At 33.3% G+C, this 12,233-nt stretch overlaps 1 protein-coding gene across 1 annotated transcript; it reads left to right on the forward strand.

Annotated features, from left to right (window-relative positions):
- Window positions 1-378: 378 nt before the first annotated feature.
- Window positions 379-11,183, forward strand: LOC148938339 (uncharacterized). Its single transcript, XM_089107869.1, has 4 exons — window positions 379-660; window positions 1,738-1,908; window positions 4,945-5,103; window positions 8,336-11,183. The coding sequence occupies exons 1-4, from the start codon at window positions 594-596 to the stop codon at window positions 9,496-9,498; spliced, it is 1,560 nt and encodes a 519-aa protein (XP_088963995.1). The 5' UTR covers window positions 379-593; the 3' UTR covers window positions 9,499-11,183.
- Window positions 11,184-12,233: the final 1,050 nt, after the last annotated feature.

Below are 12,233 nucleotides of genomic sequence, written 5' to 3' on the forward strand. Positions count from 1 at the left end.
AGAAAGACAACCCATTCTTAACCATCTTTATTGATGAAGCAGTTGAACTAGATGCAAAATATAAAACTGCGCTCTGGTTCAAAATTTAAAACTGAATGCAAAATATGAGGCTCTGGTTTAGACTTCAAGTCCAATTATGAGAATACTCTTTTCCCATCCACTAAATTTTTAAGATAAAAAATTCAAATATGCTGTTATACAGTTAATTTTGGTTATAACTTAAATTCCAAACCTACCTTAATTGGCGCTTTGGAGCAAAATTAAGGTCCATATTGGATCTGTTGTGCTACACTTTATTTACAGTTAGATAAGGAGACAGTCTTTAAATTTTAGCTTGTTCTTAATTTAAAAAAATCATAACTTATCATATTTCAGATCCTATTGACTGCTCAAGAAGTTTAAATTATGCTTTCAACTGCATCAAGGCACAATCAGCATTGAGTTAATTCAAAGGAGTCACTGTAGCTTGTGTGTTTTTAGGGACTTTGTGTTTCTGCTCACCCCTGTACTACTGGAGTATTCTATCCAAGTATTATTGCTACTGCGTATTATAAATTTGATAAGCAGTATTTACTTGATTCAAAGGGTCTATTATGGAATTGCCTCAAATTCCAATGGCTGGAGGTGTCACCTTTTCTGAAGATTGTGCTGTTAAGAATGGTAAGTTATTCAATTAAAATTACTCTAACAGAATAAAATTACAGCTTAATTTGCTTTAGTAAATAAGTTCTTGTGTTCTCTTGCTTATTTAGTACTGTTCAGGAAAAAAGTTAGAAATAAATATGTAACTGCATATACCCTCCTATCAAACCCCACTAGAGTTAAGGTAGATTAAAGTGTTTTGTTATACAAAACAAATAAAAGCTTAAAATTTTAACAGTGATTTTGTATGTTTGAGAAGGCAATATTACATCAGACAGAAGAATTTTCTCTTTCTTGTATGCAGGCATGATAAAAAAAAAATTACAACCAAAAGTGAAGGTTGTTTTGTGGCAGCCATAATATTTATGTGAATGATCAACTTATTTTACTAGTCGTAATTCTTTTATGCTATTTTTTTAAATTGTGCATTTAGGTGTTTTGTAACTGGCTTAACCAAGCATCAAAAAACAACACAATTATATAGAAGGTACTAATCAAAGATGCAGAATCTTGTTAAAATGTATTAAAGGATGCCTTGTTAGAATTAGACAACAATATTTTGATGCAATTTTATAAAAATATCTTGATCTATATACAAAATTTTCAACCTAAATTTCCCTTGGATTTGGCTTTATTATTCTGTTCTTCATTTTTTTTTTTTGAAAAGCTGTGTCCAGGAAGAGGGAGGGGGTTCAACCCCCTCCCCCTGAAATGTTTGTCTGACGCTTAAAAACGTTATAAAAATATATGTTAACAACTTATGTTCTGCAGTGCAACTTATGTTCTTGTCTTTAGAAGGCCCACACGTCCCTAGCCCCACTTTTCTTTGTGATAGTTTCTCCTCGTTTTGAATTTCACTTGGTCATCCATTTTAATTTATGTTCGTTTTGCATTTCGTTTATTTTTAGTCAGTGATTTATGGTAGTTCTATGCTTAAGAAATTATTGTCCTTTTTTGCTCTCATCTTTGGAATAATGTTACCCTTTACTTTTCTTTGAAAAGGTTTTAAATTTAATTATAAGATGAAAAACAATTGGATTTATTAAGAAAGCTTTGCTGTTGTCCTTTGTCCCTTTTACTCATGTTTTGTTTTAGAAGTTGAAGATGCTTTTGCTAGTGAGAGTGAGGAGCTCTTTGATACTTCAAACATTTGTTTGTCTCCTAAGCTTGAAGCTGTTTCTGTGACTACTTTTCCCGACATTGCAGGACCATTTAAATTAGAAGCTGACACCCAGGAATTGGAACCCATCAGTTTTGACAATGAAGGTACTGGTTTTTGTATAAAATGTTTAATTAGCAAGTAAGGTGTGTAATACCGTATGTAATATCTATAATATCAAATAATAGTATTGCGTGTGTAATTATCTATCCCCAACTTTCAGGATCATGTTGCTGCAACTACTCTTTGCTCAAAAACTTGCAAAACTATTGTATTTTGATTTAATATTTTATATATTGTATTGTGATTTTATCTACAACGATGTGTTTATAAGGCAAATTTTCTTGCCCTCAAATTAATCAAAGAAAATGCAGAAATTATATTTGTCTTAGCCTAAAATGCTCATCAGGAATTACTATTAGGTAGGCTAGGCAGACTAGGAAAAGTTGGAATGCTGGTTTTAATATGTTGTTACTGGGTGCTAGTACTATGCATATTCAAAGTCTCTCTTTGTATGGAATTCATTAAAAAAAAGTTTTTGAAAAAACTTCTTCCACAAGACAAGTTTTTCAAAGAAAAGTAAAGAGCTCCATTAAACCGAGAATGAGTAAAAATAAAGTCAAATAATCTTCTAAGCATAAAACTGCCACAAATCACTATCAATAAATAAATGACAATCAAAACGAACAGAAATTATAATAAATAGCCGAGTCAAACTCAAAATGATCAAAAATTAATATGAATAGGGTTGATAACTCATATGGCTTCTCAAGACCAGTTCACAATTTGTGCTTTACTGAAAATAACCAACAAACAAATGAGCGTGGATTGTCAGTTAAATTGACATATATTGACATTTCTTCGTTGAGGTTTTGATAATTTTCCATTTATTAAAGTAAGAAAGGTGAAAATATTTCAAATGTATTTTGTTTTAAGCAAAGCGCAAATTGTTTTCTGGTCTTTTTTTTGCAAATTGTGAAGGTTGTGTGGGACTGTCATCCTCAAAAATGTAATTTCCAGACCTTTCAATTATGTTGAACAAAATAACTTTTAGCTATCTAAAAATTTTAATGAGATGTATTTCGGGATACTACGAGGTATGGGGAGGGGGTATCCACCCTCTGAACACTTTGAATCTTAAAAGGGCACTAGAACTTTTGATCACTAATCCAATGAGCCCCCTCCGAAGCTTATTCTATCACCTTTTCTATATATATACCTTATATGCCCCCTGAGCATAACTTACAACCCTTGCCATGAGGGCTCTGCTGAGGTTATCATCCTCAAAGACATTATTTCTGGAACTTTCAATTACGTTGAACAAAATAGCTATTTTAAAATTTGGATTGAATGGGTTTGGGGAAATGGTGGGCATGTGAGGGGTGGGGTTAATTTCCCTCCAATCACTTTCGACTATTAAAACGGGCACCAGTCCTTTCAATTTCCAGTCGAATGAGCTCTTTTCTAAGTTTCTAAGACAACAAATGGGTCACATCAAGATTTTCATCAGCTGCATTTTGGGAAAACATGATATGTGGGGGAGTATCCACCCTCCAATCCCTCTGAATCTTAAAAAAGGGGACTAGAACTTCTGATTACCGATCCGATATGCCCCTTCCAAAGTTTATACCATCACACTTTCTATATATTCCTTTTATGCAGCCTGGGCATAACTTACAACCCTTGCCTTGAGGGCTGTAGGGGGTTTGTTGTCCTCAAAGATATAATTTCCGGATCTTTCGACTACGTTGAACAAAATGGCCATCTCGAAATTTTGATTGGGTGTGTTTGAGGAAATGCTGGGCGTGGGAGGAGGGTTAGTTGCCTTCCAATTACTTTCGACTATTTAAAAGAGCACTAGCTCATTCAATTCCCAATTAAATAAGCTCTCAAAGTTTCTATCAGATTCATTTCAGGAAATACAAGGTTTGGAGGGATATCCACCCTCTGATCGCTCTGAATCTTAAAAAGGGCACTAGAACATCTGATTTACAATCCAATGAGCCCATTCCACAGTTTGAACGATCACCCTTTCTATATTTACCTTATATGCCCCCAGGACATAACTTATAACCGTTGCCCTGTGGGCTTTGGGGGTTGTCATCCTCAAGGACACAATTTCTGGACCTTTCAACTACGTTGAACAAAATGGTTATCTCAAATTTTTGACTGAATATGTGGGGAAATGGTGGGCGTGGGAGGGGGGATTAGTTGCCCTCCAATCACTTTCAACTATTAAAAAGGGCACTAGCAGTTTGAATTTGCAATTGGATGAGCCCTTTTCGAAGTTTCTACAACAAGTCCTTCAATACGAAGTGCCCTGGCCTAAGACCCAAAAAAAAATAAAATAGATAATCGATTGTGCCCACAGCGCTCTTTACTTAGGCAGTGCTATAACGCTGTCCAAGATTACTTCCACCTAAAACCCAAATATGATTGGACTAATATAAATCTTTTTGAATCTCTTTGAGTTTGTTAATACCGTACCTTACAGAAAACTTATGCTTTAATTAAACCATTAAAGTAAAATTAATTTTCAACGTTATCAACTACTTTGATTTTTATTGTTGTGTATGGGCGTCAAAAATTGCTTTGGTTGATCTAAAAATAATAAACTAATATTTGTCAAATAAATTTTTTATGAAACAAAGGAATTTTAAAGTAGGCTACTGCTATGACTGAATCCAAAAAAATAAAAGAAGAGTTAAATTTTTTTTCCGTAATTTCTCTGCTTTTGTCTATTAAAAAAATTCGGCAAACAAAAACAAACTCCTGGAAGTTTCTCTGCTTGGAACAAACAATGTCTTTTAGATCTTGTTCATTTGAACTATAGTGTGATTAATTGCAAATTCATATTTTCTTCTTTTTTCCTTAACAGATGAACGCTTTTTAAATTATTTCAATTTTAAAGTTGGTAAAAAAGGTGGTAATTAACAAAAATTTATTGATGTAATCTTTAGATTATCACTCTTGAGTTTGTTCAAGGCTCTTGTTTTACTGCCATTTTAAATTTTGCTATCTATTTTTGTTTTTGTTGCTTTCTTGGGTTTGGGAGCTTCTTTGTTTCAGAGTAATTTGTTGAGATTGTATTTTTATAGCATTTTAGGGTTTCTTTTCCTTGTTATATTTATTTGTTATTGTAGGTGTTGAAGGTTCTTCAGTAAGTGCTGCTGCAACCCTAATGGCAATCTCAAATTCTTCTCTATCACCAGGACATCAAATTCTCTCTGAGTGTGTTTCACCTAGAATTTTAACATCACTTCTAGAATTGGATTTCCAGGAAGTGTGTATCGACGACGGAGGTATAATTAAACGAATAATGTTTCTGAATTAGTTTTTAATAATTTTTTTTTTTTTGCTAAGATAAAGCATGAAACATTACATAAAGCTTTAAATAGCGTTATTGAAAGATTTTACTTCCATAAAAAGTGTTACTAAAAGCGTTAAACAAAAAGCGATTGTAAGATTTAACATTGAGAGCATTATTTAAGTAGGCTAAAGTTGTAAAATGTCAGCAAAGTGCCAATTGATTTGTCATTCTAGTCTTTATTGAGCGAGTATAAATATGTTTCTATTCATAGAAATTAACTACTTGATATGAAAATCTGTGAATAAAATTAAATTTGTGAAATCAGTTTCGTAACAATCAAGTTTATCACTCTTAAATTTGTTCTGACCTTTTGTTATGTCTAGTTTGTCAAGTTTTTAGACTTGTATTTGCATGCTCTGTGGCTTTCATTCTTTCTGGGTGAGTTATTCAGACAATTTTATTGTTCATTCATCTTCTATTTGTTAATTCTTTTTATTATGTAGAAGCTGAAGCTGCTACAACAATTGATACTGAAACAATGAGAGAAACTTCTAGTTATATTCTGTCATCTGAGCATCAAAAACGACCTTTGGGTGTTTCATTGAATATAGCATTTGAATCAGACTTACAGGAACTTGATAGAAATAATGAAGGTATATTTGGAATTATTGGTGGTACTTTAAAATTCAGGCTGATTAAACATTATTTTGTTGAAAGTTTTTTCCTACCTAACAAACGTTCTTCACGTTTTTAGTATTTAAATAGTATTGCCAAAAGTTTTTTTTTTCATTCAAATAGGTAATTAAATAGTATTCCCAAAAGTCTATTGTAAGACTTAGGTTGCATTTCGGCTCGTAGGCAAGTGCATCAATGAAATTTAAACGCACAGTACTGAAACAGTGTAAGACAAAAGTAGGCCTTGGGCCTCTCATCATTAATCTAAAAACTTTCTTTTTAAGTAACTAGAAAGTTGCATTAGCAAAGTAGAGGTGGAGTTTGTTTTTTTCTTTGTCGATTTTAGAAAAATTTTTCTGCGTGACACAAATTTTCTCCCGAACATGTTTTAGCTAAGAGAAATAACTTCACTTTTAATTATATTTCTGAACAGGTATAGTTGAAGCCATTTTCGTTTGGAGTAGTTCAAGACTATTTAAGCTACAAATATGGGATAAAAATGTAGACTGGTTTAAGTGAATACAAAGACAACAAAAAAGAAGAAAGACAAAATTGAAATGAAAGATAAAAGAGAAAATAAATGATAGAAGGACAAAACCAAAACTCATATGCGGTTCATGTTATTGCTCCCATTTTCAGCGCATCTGAGGTTAAAAGCTCCTATGGCAGTTATTGTGCTCTCTTTCGTCGATTTTAACCCAAGTGAACGCAGTTTTTTGAAAAGGATGGGGGGGGGGCTGTAAACCACATCACTGAACATTGGTTTTCAGAGTCATTGCATACCCATGGTAATAACTCTCAAAATTGTATTTTTTAAGTAAAATTATCATACAAAATTGACAGAGAAAATTGAATGAAATGGAAACTTCCTGCGAGGCTGTAAAGAGGGAGGCTTTGAAGAGATTGAGATGAAGGAGAAGCCTATGTAGCTGTTGGCCTCAGGCAACACAGCTGTGTTGGCCTCAGACTGTGTTGGCCTGCGGTGAGATGTTAGTAGTAGTACTCTAGTAGACTCCGAAAGTTAAATACATCACATTTTTAAGTCTTACTTATAACGGACATTTCCCACTCTCCACTGCCAGTTTATGCTTTGGTATACCCATGGAGTGTACGTTTGGTTGTTCAGTTTAATATTACTTAAATCATAAATCGTACAAAAAATATTCTCGAATGATCTGGAGAAAGCTAGACGTTAATTTTTGAAGCTGACAAAGATAATTTTTATTATTCCTAATCTAATTATCCTATGAAATTGAACATAATTAATTTTTTTTTCATTTAATAATTAAAGCAACTGAATAGAACCAGTGCAAGACAATGTAGATCCCAATTTTTTAATACTTTTTGAAAGTTTGACTTTCACTTACATTTGTTATTAGAGCCCGACCGATATGGATTATTTGGGTCCAATAAAGATACCGATAATTCGGTATCGTACCGATATAATTTGCCGATAAATTTCCTCTGAAAAAAAAAACTTTTCTACAGTTTAAACTCTGTATTCTCTGCCCACATGCATCCCAACGTGTTTCTCCCCGGTCTTACAATCCAAAGAACAGCCTCAATAATTTACTGTGGATTCCTAATAATGCAAAAAAGAATTTATTTAGTAAAGATTTAGAAAAATAATTAAACCAAATAAAGTTTTAGTCTGGATGGCAGACAACAGAGATACTTTTGAGCAAGTTTTTCTAGTTTCTTGAAACGACTGCTGTTCTTTTGCCACCAATCTAACGGACAGCTTTTTTTCCAGTCAATGACAGCCTCACTCATGTACCTTCCCAGTTGCTGATCAATATTATCTGCTGACTCTTCTTCCTCACTTGTTGAAGCTGCAAGTATGTTATGAAACAGGCAGTCAATCAAACCTCATATGCCTACTCTCTTTTTTTAAATACAGGGATGCAGCTAGGGTTCTAAGTTCGGAGGGGGGATTTAATGAATGTGTTGACAAAATCATCCAGTATGCCGACAAATGCGGCTACAAGCTAAGTTTCCAAGGTAAATAGGTCGAGGTTTCGGCACGTAGTGCCGATACACTGGAACCCCTTCCCTCCCCCTTAGTTATGCCCCTGACTAGATATCATGGTTTTAATTGGCTGAATCTTGGGATTTTTCACCCACGCAAATGTACATTTATTAAACAGATATTGATGGTTGATCTTATTCTTTTTAGTTGTTTGGTGGTTTCGGGTTTGTTTGTTTTTAGTTGTTCAGACGTTTTTGAAATCACCATACATTTTGAAGATTGATGCATCAGGTGTGTAATGACAACTGCTGCTATTCTACCACCACAATCAGACCCAGCTGAATGCTCTGTCCCAAGGACTGGACAAGCAAAATTAAACTGAGGAAAATCTGGTGCGATCTTCTGGATAAGATGCAAATATATGACTCAATATTTATTTCCCGTAAGCCGATAATGTCTCTGACCACCACATCGGTCTGATAATGTTGTTCGGGCCCTAATTGTTATAATGCCAATTTCTTTGTTTTTCTAATTTTATTAATTTGAGTAAAGAAATTTAATTCTTTTTCTTTCACTACAGGGGTGACGCATTCTACTTTGTGCAGCTCTGATGGTGTGAGTCATCCAATACTCTTAGGCCCAAAACCAATTGTTATGGTGAAAAAACTAACAGAGAAGGCTATTGAAGAACTTGCAGTGGGAATCTGGCGATGCGGCTTCTGTGGAAAAGCAGAGAAATCTCTTTTGATTTTAGATCTTCACATTGACACTGGTTGTGAAGAGCTTTCACCAATAGAGTGTGATATCTGCCCCGCAGTAGTTCGTGAATACAGCAATTATGTTGTACATTTCATGGAACACCAAATGGGGGGGACAAGGAGATGTGGAATATGTTTAAAAGAATCTATTGGTGATATGAGACAACATCTACAGTTACAAGGTCACTTTTCGCCAAAAACGTCTGAACTAGACCTGCAAGAAAATGAATCGCTAGTCAATTCACAGAATTCGTCAGCAAATGGCTACTCAAATTCATTAAAATTGAAATCTGATGAAAAAAGTTTAGACGATCAAAAAACATATTTGCTCTGTAAAAAGAAAATAAAATTAGAAAGACATAAAAGTATACACGCAGAAAAAAAGATATATGAATGTAATCTATGTAAGAAATGCTTTTCATCTCCAAGCATTTTGAAAAAGCATCAAATTGTGCATACAGGTGAGAGGCCATTTGAATGTGATCTGTGTAAGAAATGCTTTTCTCAATCAAGTCATTTAAAGACGCATCAAATAGTGCATACAGATGAGAGTCCATTTAAATGTGACATATGTAAGAAATGCTTTCCCTCACCAAGTCATTTGAAGACGCATCAAATAATGCATACAGGTGAGAGCCCATTTAAATGTGAGATATGTAAGAAATGTCTTTCTTCGTCAAGCCATTTGAAGACGCATCAAATAGTGCATACAGGTGAGAGTCCTTTTAAATGTGATATATGTAAGAAATGCTTTTCTTTATCAAGCAATTTGAAACAGCACCAAATTGTGCATACAGGCGAGAGGCCATTTGAATGTGAGATATGTAAGAAATGCTTTTCTCAATCAATTAATTTGAAGACGCATCAAAGACTGCATACAGGTGAGAAACCATTCAAATGTAATTTATGTAAGAGAAAATTTTCAGGTAAGACGGCCCTGAAATATCACCTAACAACCCATTCTAAGAAGAAGTCTGATATTTAATATTTCACAATAAAAACCTCGGATAGAATAGTGATTTTCGTACGCAGAAGTTGAGATAGACGTCGAATAGTTAAAGCTGTTCCATGCAAGCTAATTCTCTGATCTGAACTAACGCTTTCTCTATGTATCTTGGAAAATTTCCAGTTTTTCTGATGCTGGACTCGACATTGTCTGACATTGCGACAAGTCTGTGGTTTTTCATTTTTGTCAACAAGCTTCGTCATGCTTTCTTCATAAAATGACGGTGCAAATGATTTGAAAAGAGTTGTGACGGTTTCTTTGTACTCCTCCTTGCTATAGAAAGGCTTTTTCAAAGGCAACTTCCTCATTACAGGGTAAAGATAGATGTCAATTAACGCTAAGTCGAAACTATAGTGGCTGTTCAAAAATTTTAGTGTAAAATTGCTTTGAAATGGCTTACAAAACTGATATACTATTTGAGTTAACCTTACTCTATGTCTGTCTACGTTAGTAATGCCCTAAAATGGATAATAGTCTATCATAAACAAGTGAAATTACTCATTTCTATACAACTTGGAAAAAGTTATGCCAGCCTTGCCTCTCGCAGTAATTATATGTTTTGGCTTTACTCTAATTAGCCATGGCTTGGCAAGAGGGAAAGCTTGCGAGAGTGAAGTATAAATAAATTTTTATTCTCATTAATTTGAAGTATTTATTAAATGGATTATGTTGAACATATTAAAAACTTCTGATTAAATTTTAGATTGCTTATTGTAAGCTGAATTAAGTCCATAAATTTGTACTAGTAATGGAAAAAGTACAAAAAAAAAGTTGGTAGCTGACATGAACAGTGTTGTTTTGTTATGTTGTTAGTTTTCGTGAATGTGTTGTTAGTTTTCGCAAGTATGTTGCTAATTTTTTCGTCGAATAAATACATTCAATGTTCCCCCAACATGGGAGAAGCAAACCAATTTTTTCAGATTTTCTAGTTTGGTTGTTTTAGAATCCTCAATATTAAACTGCTACTTCAATATGGTGGAATATCCCCCCCACCCTTCAGAGCTTTTGTGTTAAAAAATGCAACCTGAATATTCAGAAAGTTTAGTATTTTGCCAAGATTAATATTGAAAAATTTGAAATTTCTTGATTTACCAATTCATAATCTGTCATTCTTATAAATTGAATTAAGATTTGAATGTTCAGGATCTTCTGGACAATAAAGAAATACGGAGATATATACAAAGAAAAGCAGTGCTGCTACAAATAAGTTTGAAAAAAATGAGAAATACTCTGTCATATTGGGAGCCGTTTGCTTACAGGTAAACTCGTTTCTTTAGAGGATTTTAGAGTGCTGTAACCTTCCCTCTCACATGTCAAGTGTTGGAAAAATATATTCTAAATACCACAGTCACTGTTGTATTTTAATATATTTATTTGTTTATTTGAATTTTATTTGAAAAATATTTTTCCTCTTGACATAGGCCTATCCAAGCAAAATCAGTAGGCCTCCCCTCTTGAGAAATATCAAAATTCAAGATTAATTTTTTGTTTTCTTATACAATTAATAAATTTTCAATTAGTCATAAGCGGAATAGAGCTTTATGACCCTTCTTTCAACTGATAGGCCCTACCCTCTCCCCCTATGGGGCTTTTACATCTGTGTAAAAAAAAACTGACCTTTCCGCTTTCATAGCCAATTGATTTTAAGTAATTTTGTTTGGTGGTTTCGGGTTTGTTTGTTTTTAGTTGTTCAGACGTTTTTGAAATCACCATACATTTTGAAGCCAATTGATTTTAAGTAATTTTGTTTGTATTTCTTTCAAATAAATACATATTTTGTTCCTCAAATTTGTTTCAGTCAAATTATTCAGGTTTTATTCTCTGTTAGTTTTGAAGTCCTGTGTATTAAACTTCTGGTTCAATATGGCTTGATGCCTTGTCCTTCTAGAAGTCTCGTGGTGAAGTAAAAAACATCCTGAATTTTGCAATAAAATCTGTTATTTTTACATACAACTGTTTATTTTGAATTTTATGCCAGGAAAAATGTTGAAAAATCACCGATTTGCTGATTTATACTACGAATTTCTTCAATATCTATTAAAATCCTAGATTATTTATTCAAAGGTAGTATTAAAAACTGACTGTTATTGGTGAATAGAGAATTTAGGCCCATCATAGAAATATATTAACCTTTAAACCTAAAAAAGCTTTGAGTTGTCTTATTATAGAAAAAAAATCATAAGATTTCCCACTTTAAAGGTTACCAATTTCAAGTCATATCGTTTTGTTTGCCTCTCAAAAAATCTTGGAAAAAATCATTTGATTTCTTTTATTAGTCTTGGACTAATGATGTAATATAGTAGTAGGAATGGGTTATTACATTTGGTACGAACATAATTTATGCATGTTTTTGGTCTGTAATTTGATGGTTATTTGATGGTTTTGTTCTGTTTGATGGTTATTTGATGTTTTTTTCATGGTTACATTGTTGTTTGATGGTTGTTTGATGTTTCTTTGGATGTAGACATGTTCAACAACAATTGATGGATGTAGACATAACTCCAACAACATTTGATGGATGTTTCTTGGATGTTAACATCAATTGCTGGATGCAGACATGATTCCAACAAAATTTATTTACATAATCTGATGGGGAATTCTAATGTAATACAAGGAAAAATAAGAAACAATATGGCTTCTCTGGTCTTTAGTGTCAGGAATTAGAAATGACATCACTCGATTTCTATGAATTATGCAGGACTCTAAAGAGATAA

This window comes from Artemia sp. Qi Xiang Cuo, unplaced genomic scaffold, assembly GCF_049724085.1.
Source record: "Artemia sp. Qi Xiang Cuo unplaced genomic scaffold, ASM4972408v1 HiC_scaffold_3386, whole genome shotgun sequence".
NCBI classification, from domain to species: Eukaryota; Metazoa; Arthropoda; class Branchiopoda; order Anostraca; family Artemiidae; genus Artemia; species Artemia sp. Qi Xiang Cuo.

Bases quoted from the DNA above. Each gene is read 5' to 3' on its own strand.
- LOC148938339 (XM_089107869.1), top strand. From the start codon at position 594: ATGGAATTGCCTCAAATTCCAATGGCTGGAGGTGTCACCTTTTCTGAA. The intron at 1,909-4,944 runs GTACTGGTTTTT...TTGTTATTGTAG, and splicing joins CATCAGTTTTGACAATGAAG to GTGTTGAAGGTTCTTCAGTA. The intron at 5,104-8,335 runs GTATAATTAAAC...CTTTCACTACAG, and splicing joins AGTGTGTATCGACGACGGAG to GGGTGACGCATTCTACTTTG.